The 16362-nt window shown below is 51.7% G+C and overlaps 2 protein-coding genes across 4 annotated transcripts; one reads left to right on the top strand and one right to left on the bottom strand.

Moving 5' to 3' along the window:
* Positions 1–737: 737 nt before the first annotated feature.
* PRLH (prolactin releasing hormone) lies at positions 738–2385 on the top strand. Its single transcript, XM_074872355.1, has 3 exons — positions 738–779; positions 1728–1922; positions 2213–2385. Exons 2-3 carry the CDS (start codon positions 1823–1825, stop codon positions 2383–2385), a joined length of 273 nt encoding a protein of 90 aa, XP_074728456.1. The 5' UTR covers positions 738–779; positions 1728–1822.
* Positions 2386–3770: 1385 nt separating this feature from the next.
* On the bottom strand, positions 3771–12322 carry RAB17 (RAB17, member RAS oncogene family). 3 transcript variants are annotated; one of them, XM_074872248.1, is made up of 6 exons: positions 12219–12322; positions 7139–7298; positions 5611–5762; positions 5048–5173; positions 4766–4859; positions 3771–4288 (listed from the first exon to the last, which is right to left on the bottom strand). In XM_074872248.1, exons 1-6 carry the CDS (start codon positions 12261–12263, stop codon positions 4191–4193), a joined length of 675 nt encoding a protein of 224 aa, XP_074728349.1. In that variant the 5' UTR covers positions 12264–12322; the 3' UTR covers positions 3771–4190. The 3 variants fall into 3 exon arrangements, with proteins under 3 accessions (XP_074728349.1, XP_074728350.1, XP_074728351.1); XM_074872249.1 differs by lacking the exon at positions 7139–7298 and adding an exon at positions 10678–10727 and having other exon boundaries at positions 12219–12277; XM_074872250.1 differs by lacking the exon at positions 12219–12322 and adding an exon at positions 8095–8218.
* Between the last annotated feature and the right edge of the window lie 4040 nt (positions 12323–16362).

The raw sequence follows: 16362 nt of genomic DNA on the forward strand, positions 1-16362 counted from the left end.
GTTCCTGTTTCGGGATGTCTCTAGTCTCAGTAATTCCAGTTTTGCCTGGGGGTGGACCTGTGTTTGGACACCCACCAGCCCTCCATGCTGGGGACCCGAGCTGGCTCCTCCAGCATCACATCCAGCAGAGCAAACATCATCAGAAATCTTTACCTGGGGGTGGCTTAACCCATTTAAAATGAGAGGTTTGAATCCCTCACACCGCAGGGATGAGCCTGCTCCTGCTAGCCCAAATGCCCCAGCAAGTTGCCTTCCCTCTTCTCTGCATTTAATTTTCTGGTTTCCTTAAAGCAGTTTTTGGGGGCGGTTGGGGGGGGTGGCGGTGAAGGAGAAAGGGTGGTGACACCCAGCGTAACTCCTGCGGCAACGTGGGTTTGTGGCAGCAGGACCCCGGCGTTCAGGGCAGCATTACCCACCAATCCCCTGCAGTGAGTACTGGCTGAGGGGCTTCCTGCAGGAGGGGTGATGAGCCAGCAAACTTCCCCTTGTCCTAAGTAACACTGGGTCGAGGACAAGGATTAACATACTCCCAAGCTATCTGCCTCGGCCAGGAGAAGATAAAATGCTGGTCCCTTCTGAGTCATGAAAATCCCTGTGCTGATTTGATGAGAGGGGACAGCGGGGAGGGGAGATGCCCTGGCTCGGTCCCCACTGGGGCTCGCCTCTGACATCAGCACAAAACCAGCCATAAAAACAGCAACCGGAGGGGACTCCGGCTCAGACGGCGGCCACTTGGCTCAGTGGGACGTCAGCCAGGCACCTCGCCTCGCCACGCCGCGGTAAGTGCAGCCCCAGTGAGGGGAAGCGCTGCTTTTCTCTCACTCTCATGATGCTTTTGTTGCTGGATAATTTCCTGAGAACTGCTTTGCCTCTGTGTGTGTGTCCTTGTGTCTGTCCAGCCGGCTGGGGGGGTTTCCAAAAGGGGCTTGTAAAAAGTCAGCAGCCGCAGTAAACCTGAGCTCTCAGGAGCCCAGACTGGCTTCTGCCTGGCATGCTGCAAACTTCTCCTTTGCAAAAGTCTCTGGAAATAAAGCTGCCACCACATCCCTGCCGTGTCCTGCTTAACCCAGCTCTCCCGCTTCTGCCTCTTGCCCTGCTTCCTCGTTGCAGGTGGCTGCAGAAATCAAGCCCATCACTCAGCCTGCCCTGCACAGTCCCACTCATTGCCTCAGTGCCATAAAGCATGTTACAGGGTGCTCCCGGGTTATAATTTCAGTAGCTGGGTCCAGGGGTGGGTGCCAAGGGTGCAGAGGTGGCTGCGGTCCATCCATCACCCAGCAGCAAAACCCATTTGTGCTTCTGCAGCTTTTGTTTGGTGCTGCCAGCTCTGCATTTTGGTGGTGGCCCCTCTCCCCATCTCCTGGGCTGTGGGGTCCCACTGGTGCATGGGGGATCCGGAAGAGAAAGAGAGATGCCAAGCCTGGCCTAAGGTGCTAGGCTAGGACAAAAACCTCTTTTAATGAACATGAGGTTTGTACAACTGAGGTTTGTAGGGGATATTTTCCCCAGAGGCATCAGCCTCAGCAAAACCCCAGGATTTTGATTAAGCTGCCCCAAGCCCTTTGCACTGCTGCTGGCCTGGAGATGCTGTGATGGGGATGGCAGCCCCGTGGCATCAGCCCCAGCCCCTCCATCGCAGCCTTCCCCTCCTGATGGGGGGCTCGCCCTGCAAGCACTTAACCCAAGTGGGTTATCTCTGTGACGGCCAAACTCCTTCACTCCCACAGCCGCCTCAGAGGCCACCGTCTTCGTGGCACCAGCGGGAAGTGTCGGGGACCGGGAGGCTTCGGGGACAAGACACCGCAGCCAGAGAGTGCCGGGGATGAAGCTGGGGGCCGTCTGCCTCCTGTGCCTGCTGCTCGTCTGCCTGACCCTGCCCATCGCCCAGGGCCGCATCCGTGAGCGCTCCATGGAAATCAGGAGTAAGGAGAGCAGGAGTAAGGGACTCCCCCTGCAACCAACCTCTTGCCTCCAGCCCCCTCTGCATCCCCAGACTCAGTTACATTTGGGGGCAAGGGCGGGGGGGTGTCACTATGCAGAAGCAAAGGTTTGCTTTGAAACAGCCTTTATCACAGCTTTTATCACCCTTAACCCCCTTTTTCCTGCTCCCCTGGCGTTCATCATCCCCGCCACCCACGGGTGCCATGCCCTGTCCCCCCTCCACATCCTCCCCCATCACCCCCTGACAAGTTCCTCGCCTTTTGCCTTGCAGACCCGGACATCGACCCCTCCTGGTACACAGGCCGTGGGATCAGGCCAGTGGGGCGGTTTGGGCGGCGGAGAGCCCTGGGTGCGGGCACCCATCCCGGGGGGGCTGGCCGGCGGCAAGCCTGCGCCCCCCCCCACCCACACCCCCAGCCTCCCCAGGAGGAGCGGAGCCCCTGAGCTGAAGCTGACAATAAAAGCCCTTTGCCTCTCATCCCCGTGTCCCAGCCTCTCTGCTCCAAAATGCAGCTGGGGGGGATGGGGCGGGCATGGGGGGGGGGGGTGCAACCCCAGAAATTACTGGTCTGACCATGGTTTTGCAGCCTGCCCTGGCAGTGTGTGCAGTGTGGCAGCGCTTCCCTCTGCGCGACACAGTGTGTTTATCCCCCACGCCCCACAAAACACCCTAAAAATAAGTTCCAGAGGGCCCCCCTTCCCAGGTGCATCCCCTGGGGTCCCCACAGCATGCTGGCACCCATGGGTGCCCTCAACATCTTCATTTCCATGGTGTCGGGGTCAGAAACAGCCACCTCATTTCCACGGCCTCAGAAACGCTCAGGGAGCACGTGGGGCCTTATCCATCGTGCTGCATGTCCCCTCACAAGCTGTGTCCCCAAGCCAGATCATTCTACCACCTCTCCACTTTGGGGGCGACAGGGACTACAGAGAAGGGTGACCCTCAGCTTCCCTGTCTGTGGCTCCCAGCCCAGCATTGAGACGGTAGGGCTGTTTGGGTAGGGAAGGGTTAATCTTGGGAGGAAGGGAGCAGAAGGGGGGGGGGGGGGGGGGGGGGGATGAGTGGCAATTACCACCCAATGTCTCCCAGCTTCCCTAATGAAGGAGATTTAGGCAAGAGAAGGCAGTAAATCTGCTTTTTTTGCTGAGAAGGAACCCCTGTCCTGCTCCAGGGTGGCTCAGCACTGAGGAAACATCACAGGTGGCTGTCCCCGGATGATGTGGGGTGCTGAGGGGGGCCCTCAGGGGGGACCTGACCTGCAAAACCTCAGAAAAGGGTGGTATGCCCCCCTTTTCTCCATGGACAACATCCTCAAGGGTGTCTGCTGCCTTGTGGCCAAGTGCAGCCTGGCTCCACAGCTGATGTTGCCATCAGGGCATGCCCCAAAAACTCAGCGGTTATGTCACCCTGCAGACAGGGTGAGTGGTGATGCTCTTTGCCCATGGCTGTGCCTGTGTTGCCACAGCTCTCCCAGAAAGGACAACACATTCCCTGAGTGTTGTACCCCACCCTGTTTGCTGGGCACCAGCATGCGTTTGGAGAGAGCCTGGGTGCTTTTTGCCCTCTCCTCTTTCAGCCAAGGTGCGTGCCTACAGTGTAATTCATAATGCACAAAGAGGAGGCTACCACGATGCCTGACATTTGCTTTGGCTCTTATATTGGCAATAAATCAGTGATTTCTCCAAAGAAGGGGCTGTGACCCCTGTAATGTGTTGGGTGGGGGCTGGTGGGATGAGGGGAGAACCAGCTTCTGTCCCTGCCACATCCAGGCTTCCTGTGGTCCTCACCTGCAGGCTGACATTCAGGTCAGGAAAAAAAAAATAATGGCTTTAGAGCAATATTCTCTTTATTTGCAGCCTGGGCGTAAAGCCACCAGGATGTACCTGCTTCAATCTGCAAGGTTAACCCCCCTCCTTTTCACATGGGAAGGAACAGGGAGGAGGAGGCGTGCAGCTGGGGTGCGGGGATGTCACTGGTCAGGGCTGGTAGCAGTGGTGCTGGCAGGTCGCGCTCCTCTCTGGTAGCGGAAAGTTGGTGAAAGAAACCCCTGTGCTTTACCTCTTGGATGAAGCCAGTGCTGCAGAGTTGAAGAGGCCCCATGCTCCCAGAATGGGCTCTAACCAAACTCCAAGGGGGAGGGTGGTTGAGCTGAGCTGCCCCTGCACTTCTGTGTCCCCCCTGCTTTGTCACTGCTCCTCTTGGAGACCTCATCCAGTCACTGCTGAGGTCCAGAGCTGCCCGTTCTGAGTCAGCAGCACCTTGTTCCTGTCCTGCTCTCCTCCAGGTTGGCTGTTAACAGCCCATGATGGGATGCCTCCTCTCGTTCCCGCTGCAGGAGCTCTTGCGCTAGGAAGAAACACAATGTGAGAAAGGGCTCATTTCTCCTGCCGGTGGGGTGGCATGTGACAGCTGTCCCAACCCACCCCAAGGGAGATACTGATGGCCACTGGTACCATCTCATGGTAACTGCGTTAGACCTTTACTGAACATTTACGCTGTGGACACCATTACACCTAGATACTAAAGTAAAAGAAAATTTTGACTTTGGGAGAGGGCCTGAAATCCCTCTCTGATGTTGGAGCATCCTGGGATGGATCTGTCCATCTTTCTGCACCAAGAGATGTGGCACGTTTCACAGAATCCATGGACTACTGTGGCTGTGACCCTTGCAGCTTCCCAGCTGGGAAGAAGACCTCAGTGGCAAGCACGAGCAATGAAGGGGGTCAGCTCCGCGGTGGGAAGGCGCTGACAGCCTTGAAGCAGAGGTTTGAGGCTTGTAGTTCACCCACCTCTGCCCTCACCTAGAGCTGTCACACAACTCACCTATGGCCATAAAGGTATCATTTACTTGGTGGTTGGATTTTGCAGATGTCTCCATGAACAGAAGGCCTTTGGTCCTTGCAAACTCTTCCCCCTCCTAGGTGGAGACAAACAGAGTTATTCCCCTACCCTAATGGTGGCATTTCATGGCAGGTCAATAATTGTACAGGGATTTTGGTGGTGTCTGAAAGCCTTTTAAATTCTCGGCTTTGCTAGGACATATCCCAGTGCTTGCTGGCGTGAGGAGGTAATGAGGGGGCCTGGGAGCTCATCACGGGTGCTCACCTCGGTGGCAACTTCTCGCTCACCAGCAAGGTCCGTCTTGTTGCCCACCAAAGCAATAACGATTTCATCAGGAAGGAATTCCTTCTCTAGGTCCCTCAGCCACAGCTTTGCTCTGTTGAATGTTTCCTGGAGAGATGGAGAGAAAACTACCCAGTGATACGGTTTTGATTGAATCCCTTTGTCTCAGGCGTAGGAAAGCTGGACAGGTGGCACCAGACAAAAGGGGATGGAAGAGATGTGGTGAGGAGGGTGTGATTGCCCTCTCTCTCAGGGAAACAGGTCACCAGCCCTCAAATACCTTTAGGGATAAATCAGCCTTGGATGGGATGTACCCTTTCAGCATGGCAGCAGAAATCGCCCCTGGGGTGGTGGCATGGTCCTGCATGGGCAGGGACAGCCCCTGGCACGTCCCAGGTAGGACATTTATCTTCTCAGGCAGTGCTCGCATACTGCTTTCCGCTCTACCAAGGACAAACACCATCATCTGGACACCTCTACCCCACCAGTGCTGCTGCAGCATGGCATAGTTTCGGCACAGACGGGATCAGCATCCCCTGCCTTACCTTGTTAGTGATGTCGTAAACGAGGAGAGCAGCACGGGCACCCCGGTAGTAGAGGTGGCAGACGCTGTGGTACTTCTCCTGGCCTGCTGTGTCCCAGATCTCAAACTTGATGGAGGCTACCTCCAGATTGAGCATTTGTGTGAAGAAGGAGCCTGCAAGGAAAGATGTAGGGTGCACATTTGCTTGCAGTCAGAACAGAGAGTTCAGATCTGCTGCCATGAGGTCAAACCCATCCCGAGGGCCGGTAACAATGCCCTAATGCATAAAATTGGGATGGGTTTCTCATAAGCACTGCACTGTTGATGGGATGGCATGTTGCAAGGCAGGCTGAGAGCCCTTCCTGGCAGCAGGTTTGGGTGGATGCAGACCAGTTTTGATGTCAGATAGCTCTCAGCTTTGCCGAATAGCCCCTAGATAGCCACCTCCATCTTGCTGGCAGGCCAGACCTGTGAGAGCTGTGAATAGGAATATCCACCAAAAAGGGCTCCCACTGGAGGGTAGCAGATGGCTGCTTGTGGACCAGCCAGAGCCAAGGCAGAGGGACAAAGGGAGCAGCGCTGCAGCGCCTCACTCTCCTCCGCCAGCTTGCTCTGCAGGCTCCAGGTGGGACCACAACCTCTGTGCCTGCTGTGCCTCCTTAGGGCAAAACCTAGGTATATCATGTAAAATGAACACCTATAACGTCTAGGTGCTGTAGGAAGCTGTGCTGAGGAGAACGTACAGGGGAGGCAGCTTGATCCAAGCAGGTGTGTTGGCCAAAGGGAGGTCATAGAGGGAGAAGAGCTCTCGCAGCTCTCCAGGTGGTTTTCATCAAGGCATGAGCACGCACATGGCCTGCCTTTGGATGTGGGTTGTTCAGCATGGCTTGTCAGAACAGAACATGCAGAGGCAGATGTTCTCCCCTTTGCCAGTGGGGCAGAGCAGGGGGTTTTCAGCCTGGCCAGGGCATGGGGAGATCTGCGCTCTCCTCTCTGCAGGCAGGCTGGACGAATGAGGCACTGCTGTGAGCCTACCATCAGGCAGGGCTGGGAGACTCCTGCCGCAGCTGGCCACCCCCTCCTGGGCTCTCCTGTCCTCCTGCACCCCAGCCAAAACCTCCTTGCTCCAGTGGGACATTGTGGCCGGGGCAGCACATGTACAGGAGAGGCTATCCTGGGGTGTCTGAATAGCCGAGGGCAGCACAGGACCAAGCATGCATAGGGCAGATGGGGCCATACAGTTTGGACCCCAGGTTTCACTCATTTCACTGCTCATCTGACTCTAAAAACCAGCGCTAGACCAAACCTGTGCAATTTGGATGTGGCTATGCTTACAGCCTGGTGCTGAGGAAAATGGGCTGCAAAGATCTGAAGGTGACAGCAATGGGGGAGGTCTGGCTCTGGGTCAAGACTGTATCATGTTCAAAAGTGGGTCTGTGCTGCTGCAGAATATACCAACCTGTTCTCCTGCATCCCACCCCACTGCACGGAAAGGCATCAGGCCTGGTGTCTTGTCCAGAGCCATCAAGCTATTGAAGCTACTCACTCACATCCCACAGTTGGCAGCGAATCCCTGAAGTCATTTTTCACATATCGGTAGGCTAGGCTTGACTTTCCCACTGATGTGCTCCCCAACAGAACCACCTTGTACATGTAGGTGGGACGAATCCCTTCCAGGGAGGTGCCAGGCACTGCTTTCTGTGCCATGCCCTGCAAGGAAACCAACTCTGTTCAAAACACGTCTACAGTGATCCCAGTTCCATCAGCTGAGCCTCCTGCATCAACTCCTGACTGGTGCCAGCGAGGCAGGTGGGGTTTAACCTCAAATAGGCTAGAACAAAACCATTAATATCCTGAATCAAATTTAATACATCAAACCATCTGCTGCTGTCAGTTATGACCAGAGGGTGGAGATCTTTAGGTAGAAATTTGATGCAAGAGGCCTTCTTGGATGTAGACAAGGAGATTGGATTGGGTGCATCTCCTTTAAAGAGAGGCCATGTTAGAGAAAGTTAATGGCAATGGGTGTGCCTTGCTCTTGAGCACACCTCCTTCCCCAAAATCCTGGTGAAGAGCTTAGGCTGATGTTCCACGCTTATTGTGGGTATTGCTAGAAGGTATACCAGGAGAGATGAGCTCAGGTTGGAGGTCAACTCAGGCATGGAGGTGATGCTGCTACCAGCTTGCTAAGGACACTGCCAAGGGGATGGCTGAGCAGTCCAAGAGCTGATGGGCAACACTTCAAGTGAGCCTGTTGCTCGCCAGGGTGAAAAAGCAGGAGTGAGAGGACCTGACTCAAGCACCCTTGGGGACAGCAGCACAGAAAGCAGACAGCACATGCTCCTCCACCACGGATTAAGAAACCCTGGGCAGACCAAGCCCATGAAATCGCATGCCCTCATGACCGTTGCACCATGGAGTGTGACTCCGCACCACTTGGGGTGGAGCTACACTGCACAGTGACCCAGGACAGTGGGGGAGCATGTCCCAAAGTAACGGCGGTCACCTCAAACCTGACTTGAAGAGAGTCGCTGCAGAGCGTTGGCCATACACTGGGATGATGGCAGGCGGTGTGAACCCTCCTGGGTGGCACGTTTCCCTTTCTCCCAGCCTTGAGTTCAAGGAAGTGATACTGCCTTGCTGTCGGAGGGAGCTGTCAGTGCTGGGTGGCAAATAACACTGTCTTGCAGCTAGTCAAAGCTTTGCCTTGGCTCCTCCTTGCAGAGCTCCTCCCCTAAAAACACTAAGCTCAAGTGGATAGCTCTGCAGAAGAGCAGGAGGTTCAAGCAGAGCTTGAAGATAAAGGGTCATGGGGTGTTGAACTGAGCAGAAGAGGGCATGAGATGACCTCACATGCACTAATGCCACCTCATATGCAGCAGCAAAGGGGAAATATGCCACCAGCAAGCCCGTAACTGCTTTGTGCAGAGATAGGATGTGTCTCCTTATATAGATCTAATCTTCCAATGCCCAAAGACAGCAGAGGAGCCTTGTGAAGGACACTGAAATGTTAGTGTCCTGGTGCTGGTCCCTGCCTGTGTGTCCTGACCCTCTTGTCATATTGCATGCCAGATGAAGAGCCTCCCATGCCAGATTAAACGCTGCTGGCGTGGGGTGCTTCCCTTTGCATGCTTTCAAAGAAAGCCCTGGTCAGCTAGAGAGCAGGGACCTGCAAGACTTATAATGAAGATTTGGTGTCATTACTGCAACTTCTACCCGGGTCTCGCAGGAGTCTGGCATGCAGAACTTGCAGGTGAGCAAGAAGTAGTACCTTTATAAAGACATCTAACAGCGGCACTAGCAATGTAGCTCCTGGCCCAGGAAGGTCTCTGTGGCTCCCTCGTCTGACAAAAGCCTCTTGTTCCCACATGCTGCCCATCCCACATCTCCTTTATTTTGCCTAACTTCCCCCTGCAATCTGTCAGGCTCCAGACCTTTAATTCTTCTCCCTTCCCTGAGCCTGTTATCAAAGCAGGCTGTCATTAAGAGCATTCCTCTGTGCTGGTTGAACCCAAGTCTGTATCTGTGGTTTTTCTGTTCCCCGAGATGGCTTTCATCCCCTTGAAAAACAGGGGTAAAATCTTCTCTGCCAGCTCATACAGCCCAGTGATGAAGAGCAGGATTGCGGTTTGTGCAGAACAGCTAGTTTCTGATGGGTTTTGTTTTGGTTTTTAAGCAGGAAAAAAAAAGTAAACCCTGCAGCACAGCATAAGGCTGTGCTCCTTCTGGTATTAATCACATGCATCTTTGTAGGCCTGGAAATAAGACTGCTATCCTTTCTGGGCAGTTACGTTAGCTACCATAGGTGATATGCCATAGAACTCTACAGGGAAGAACGAACCTGCATGAAAAACATCCAAGATTGTCTGTATTAAACTCAATTTCGCATTATTTCACTCTGCTGCTCTCTGTTTAACCCTAGAAGGCTGTATTGATGCTGAAACAAAGCTTACCTGAGAATTACTGCAATGACAGAAATTTCCTTGCAGACTTTTCATACTAACAAACACCTATTAGAGATGGGGAGTTTTGCCAAAGCTCATTTGAAACAATTACTTTTCCATGTTAAGAGGTGGAATGTGAGTCTCCCTTTCAACCTGAGGAGAACGGCAAGGAAGCAAATCAAGTCTCTTTATTCTGATTCAATGGAAAATAGGATTCAGGGGAAACTCTGTTCTTTTTTGGTTTTGTTGGAAGAAAGGAGCTTACAGAGTAAAACTCTGTGCTTGCTGGCTAAGGGACTATAGGAAAATCCCTCCAGACATCTCATGTGGCTGGTAGTCACCCTTCTATAGCTGCTCCCTGCCCTGGGGAAGAGCCTGTCGGCGAGACCCGGCTTAGGGTTACAGTCAGCTCCACAAGCCCAGGATGCTGCTCTGGCAGGGTCACCAATCCCTGCTCCGGATGGCGATAATGGTGCTGCTGCCTCGCAGCAAAGAGCATCCTTGCTCTTTCAGCCTGTGCTGCCGATGAAGCAGAGGAAGCTCGTTCTTCATCTGGAAACCTCGCTGACTTCCCCAGGCTGAGACTGCCTGACTGAGCATATCCAGGAGAAACAGTTAAAGCAACTTTCCCACTGATTTCTGTGAGTTAAGCCCCAGCAGAGTGCATCAGCATACCAGGAAGCTTCTGTTGGCATAACATGAATAAGTTTGCTTTAACTCACTGCAAACTCAAAACTCTGAAGGAGTCACCAATGCTTCCGTGCAAAACGGCTTTAGCAAATTTTCCCATGCAGGCTTTGAAAGGCTGAGGTGTAACCTGAACTTGGACTGCTTAGATGCTGGATTTCAGGTCTTTTTAGTTTGACCCTGGTAAAGAATAACTCAGCAACTTAGGGAGCAGCCTGGGGAACAGCTGAGGTGTTACAAGTCCTGTCCTCGTGCCTAGAGGGCACGTCCCTGCTGAGGGGCAGGGAAAGTTGGACCTTCAATATAAAGAGCCGGAGATAAGTCTAGGGAAGGATTTCTCTTCAATCATCTGTAAAAATCCTGTTGGTGGATTTAGTCTCCAGATACAACTTAATATTTTGTGCGGGCTGTGTCTAGCAGCAGATATTCAGGGCAGGCTTTCCTGATCTTACACTTACCTAGAAGATGAGTACCAAAACGGCCGTGACGCAGAATCATTTCTCACTTCCTAATGAGGGAATAAAGCATCGCTGCACCCAGGAAATTGTGTTCTCAGCCAGACACCCCCGGTGATAATAATGGGTGATTATGCAGAGGCAGCTCCGACCAGCATTAACCAGCTTCCCCGGTGGAGCCCACTGGTTTAATGTAAATCAACTTAAAGGTAATCTGTTTGCCGGGTACGGCAGCAGCGCCAGATCAGTGATACTGCACTTGAACCGCCTGCCCTCACTGTTTCCAAGAAGGAACCTGACAAATCTGTTTATGAGGGTGACTCAGTTGTTTATAATTAGCAGGAAAGTGGACTTTATCTAAGGAGCATCCTCTCAAACTCATGTTTTATGGGCATAAATGCTAGTAATAAAAACCAGAAACATAAGGAGATATTTGTACTGGAATGCAACAGCAAGGGCTTGGCTTTTGCCACTCAATAAATTAGTATCCCTGTAGTGTTTGTCACCTGGGGAGGGGGGATCCTGGCATATTATTGTCAGGCCTTTTATTTCCAAAGGAAAACAGTAAAAAAAGAAAAGTGGTGGATACTTTTGAGGATGGAGCTACTGAGAGGTATTATTTAAGACTCTACTGAACTTCCTGGGGAATTAATGATGTTTAAGTCTAATGATGTCTAACTGATGTCTAAACTTTTCTAAACCACAAGCTCTCAGATGGTCCTAAAACTGTTAAAGACATTTGTGGGGTTTCTGCAGGAGCGCAGCAGTGAACAAGAACCAGTTAATGAGCTCCTTGAAAAAACACAGGATCCCAGTGCTATCTGTCTAAGTCTGCAGTATCTGGCCCTGAAAATTTGGGACACAATGCTTTTTGGTTCTGGAAAATGTAGATATTTTTTCCCCTGGGTAGTGGTCATGCACCTACCTCCTCAATTACCTTCTAGTATTCAGATCAAAGCACTCCTTTGCTTTTGGGTGCTTCTTCCTACCTGCTAAAGCTCTCACAGTGCTGGTGTAGGAGTGTGGCTGCTTGGAAAGTTCACTTAAGCCAAGGTTACCAGGGGATACAAAAATCCCAACTGTAAAGACTTAATGCGTAAACAATGTTAGATTTACATAGTGCTGATTTCTCAATGTAATCAGCCTTTCTCCAAGCTAAGGGGAACAGAATAAGGGTCATTAACTGTGCAGCCAGAGTGGGTTGGGGAAATAAGGCAGCAATAAACAGAGACCGCCCTGGGCTCTGGGTAAGATCAAGCGCTCTGTTAAGACCTTCACAGCAGCAGCAGTTCGGCTGCCCGAGAGGATAGGGATAGCACAGAAGGCTTCCTAAGTCTTCTAAAATCCCTTCTCTTGGGCAGGGAGCCACTGAGGATGATGCCACCCTCCCCGGTGGATGCCCCTTTGTGGCTGGGATGTGGGGCTGCTTCCCAGTGGGAGATAAGAGTCCCGGGAACTTATCTGGGAAAGGCACCTGGGAAAGGCTGGTGGGTCATGGCTGGGGATTGCCCTGCAGGGAATCCCCTGGCAGAGGATGCCTTTACCTTCCCGAAGCCTTGCTCTCCTCCCAGCGCTCCGGTCCGTGGCATCAGGGGTGAGGGCCGTCCGGCTGCCTGAGCCTCTCCTCGCTGGGGACAGATAAAAGCGAAACCAGCCGGTGGCTCCTGGGGAGCGGTGTCAAAGGTGAGAGGCAACCGGAGATTAGTGAACCTTAGACCTGCTGGCGAGCTGGGCAAGGCGGGACCACAGGACTGTCGTCACTGTGAGCGGGGCTAGTGACCATGCCCCCCGCACCCCCTTCAGCAATCCCTCTCTCCTTCCCCGCTTCCCATGCTGGGGTTTGGTGGTGGGTGGATGAACCAGTGGGTGGGTTTTTCCCCACGCCTCAGGGCCCAAGGCCAGCCCAGCTACCAGGGGCACAGGGAGTAAAAGCAGCCCATACCCCACCACAGGGGTTTGAGGACTAGGGAAGGCTGAGTGCGGGGCTGGCCAAAGCCATGTTGTGCCAGGGATCTGGCCTTTTCCACCTTTTATAATATGGCAATTTCTGCTGACACACGTCAGACCTAGCTTTGGTCGAGTGCCAAGGTAAGGACTCAGATAACTTGGGACCTGGACTGCCAAAGCAATTTGTTTTCAGGAGTGTGGCTGGTTTACTAGCTGGTGGGAGATGACACAACCCCTTCTCTTTTACTTGCTAAAAGGCTTTTACTACCTTTTAATTAAGGTAATAGCTAGTTACTACAGGCAGCTGGGGCTTGGTGCTTTGGGGAAGGCTGCTCTTGTTAAAGCTCTTAATATCTTCAGAGATCGCAGCATGATAATGCATTGGGAAAACAGGTCTGGAGTAAGAACAGCAAGATCTGATAATAATTCAAAATCTAAATGAAGGTAGTTTTTGTATTTCTGTGGCTCATCTTGTCATAGTCAGTGTCTTTCCTTCAACTAACAGCTCCTAAATTTTTCTGGAAGTGAAACAGATTTTACACAATCTAGCCCTAATAGTTATAGGGAGCAGGGTGAAAAGCAGGAGCCCTACAAGCAAGCTTAAAAAAATGTCATCCCAGTTTTGAAATGAAGAGCATGTCTTGTGACTTCCAAGGCCTGACTGCTGTGGCTCGGTTACTTCCCGTGTCTATGATGAAATGCCATGTACAGACACCCGAGAGTTGCACACATGTCATACAGGAGCAGTGCCCCCACCAAGTTGAATCACCATGTGAGGTTTTGGTCTGAGAGCCAAATGAGAGCGTTTCCCTTTGTTTGGAATGTGTCCATGCACGGATTTGCACCGTCACAGCAAAACTGTCTTGAGTATAGTCACATATGCCTCCAGCCCGAGAGTAGATCTTACCCTGCAGCTTTTTTGCCAATAGCAAGGAAAGCATTAGCTTCCCAGGTCCCTTCCCATCAGCTCTGCAGAAGTTAGAACAGGATTTGGGGATCCTTTGAAGATATTTCTATAACAACCCTATGAAAACCCAAACTGTCTGAGGCTGGTATAATTTTTTCAGCACAGAAGCAGTTTATGTGCTCCCATCCCTCTCCTGTAACTTGTTTCACAAGGCTGTGCTGTGAAATGAGCTGACTTAAAGCCTCATTTTTTTCCAGGGCTTTGGATAGATCATTTCCTCAGCAGGAGTCTCAGTGTGACCCTCTGAACACTCACACTGGCACAGCAGAGGGGTAGAAAGGTGTTTCAGGGTTTGGGCAGGGCTAGGGGCATGGATACCTTAGGCTGGGATCGCTGCAGCAAGAATCCTTGCCCAAAGCGATGAGCAATGTCTGCTCCCATTTCCCCACTGTTTTCGACCTACAAGCTGTGGTAATATCACGCACCTAAACTAAGCGTCTAATTCTTAGTAGAAAACAAGGCTCTCAGTCTTGGCTGGAAGGCTTTGAAGCCTTATGAAAGGATTGCTTTGTGGCTGCTAAGAGAAACTTCATTTCCAGTTTGCACTGCTGCAGTAAGCACCCGTCTTGTGCTCTGTTATTTTCATACCAGTCTCATCTGCCCGAGCAGATGTTACATCTCAGATGCCTTTGTTAAGGGCTTTTATAAAAGGAGGAGGTGTAAAGGAGGTGCCCACACAAAGTGCTATGGCCTGGCTGGTGTTAAGAGTCCTTGTGAGCCCAGGGGAGTGTGCCCCTTGCATGTACCTCCTGGCTGGGCCCCTCTCGGGCTCCTGGTGAGCCAGATCCCCACTAGAGGGCACAGCTCCTCTATGATTTCAGACAACGGAGATGTCTCATTTCTGAACTGTGCAAGTAAATAGACACCAGTCAGTGAGGGTGACAAAAGAGATAGACTGAGGTCTCCTGCCAGAACTGCATCTGGACAGCCAGCTTTTCTTCGGGTGGGCTCTGTTCTCCAAACAACCAGGGCGTGAACCTTTGTTATAAACCAGAGATTTTTCGCATGGTATCTTGGTCTGCTTGTCTGCTTCTTTGCAAATACCTTGCTGTCCTGGATGCTCAGGATCAGACCTCCTTCAGCAGCAAGGTTTGCAAATAAAGACTCTGGCTGCATCTAAATTGGATGGGCAGGGTGCCAGAAGTGACCTGCACAAAGCTAGGGATGCATCTTGCTCGGCTGTGCTTGTGCAGTGAAGAGTACCTTAGCTAAAATAAACTTTACTGGTAGAAATTGGGCACTGGCTGTTTTTCAGAGATTAGGGACTGCACTTAATCTTATGCTTGCCTGGTATAATGATGCCACAAGAATTTGCAGGGCAGGTTTGGCCACAGGGGTGGTATGGATCAAACACTCCAGCCCAGCGATGCATGATCTGAGCACTTGGAACCACCTTGTAGAACTTCCCCCACTGCTCCACCTCAGCCTTTTTCTTTGATTTTTAACTGTGAAGGAAATTATGACATTTCAGTGATGCACTGTTTTGACCAGGTCAAAATAAAACTCCTAGAGTAAACATGCAAGAATCATTCCAATAATCTCGTATTTCTGACTGTGCCTGCTGTGTAACTTTGGGCAGGTTGCCTTTCCTTCCCTCTTTCTCTGAGTAAAAGGAGACATAAGGACACAGATCTTTCTTGAGCAGTTTGGGAGCTCCTGGAGGGCTCTTTTTCGGTGGTTGTGTAGCACTTTGTTCCTCCTGACTCTGACTGCTGTGAGGAAGCATTAGCTCATCTATATGAGCACTGTAAATCACCCCTTGCTTAAGGAAGAGTGGTTGGGTGGAAAAGGCAGCAGAGTCCGGTAATAAGGGCACTACCCTGAGCTGAAAACAAAGACTAAAACCTCAGCTTTTCCATTTGTCTGCTGTCTGCCCATGGGACTCTTATTTTGTCTCCTCTGACTTGTTTCTCCCGCTCCTCTTGGCTCATCCTCTCAGTTTACATGTGCTCCCAGGTGTGCTGCTCTGTGCAGGCAGCCCAGTGCGGGAGGTCTGATCTCCACCGAGGCTCCCACACTGCTAAACCAACGCTAAGACCTTGTATTCCTCAGAAACTGCTAACTGCTTAGTCTCAGCTTTAGCATTTTTGGACCCCTGAGATCCCTGAATACTGTGAAGTTGTTCCCGATGGATCAATTTTCATCTGAAATGCTCACATTTCTTCTTATTTAGTGGGATTCAAGAATACAGCTGCGGTCTCGGCAGCCCGGCTCAGCTGAGCACTGTTTGTGCCACTTGCTTGGGCACCTCCAGGCTCTCATTTTCTGCTCACATTGCAGCGCCGCTGCACCGTTTCGCATGGGGACAGGTGGCTGTGACCTCACTCCTGAATTTGGCTGGTCTGACAGGGAACAGCCACAGACACAGATACTCGAGCATGTTTCAGCTGCCTCGATTACACCATGAGCACTGCTCTCCGCCTTGCCTCTTGCTGTCTGAAGAAAATGTGTGAAAGCACAAGTGGCTTTTCTTTTTTTTTCCCTTGCTGCTGCTTGGGAGGTGGAGGATCAGAAAAAATGTGTTATTTACACTGGAAGTTATTTACACAGAAAAGTTGTGAAACTTTTCTGGCCTAAACCACAGAGCTGGGGTTTGCTAGAGCTGTTTTAAACTTACACCTGTACAGATTGAAGTTGCCGCAACAGGGGTAGAGCAGTATGAGCTCACTAGATATGGTGACCTGGAAATCCTTGTTTGCTTTTTCAGAAAGCCGTGTATCTATAATGCATGTGTATACACGTATGCAGGCATTTTAGAAAGTATGGGGTGCATA

The sequence above is a fragment of the Strix uralensis genome, chromosome 6 (genome assembly GCF_047716275.1).
Source record: "Strix uralensis isolate ZFMK-TIS-50842 chromosome 6, bStrUra1, whole genome shotgun sequence".
NCBI classification, from domain to species: Eukaryota; Metazoa; Chordata; class Aves; order Strigiformes; family Strigidae; genus Strix; species Strix uralensis.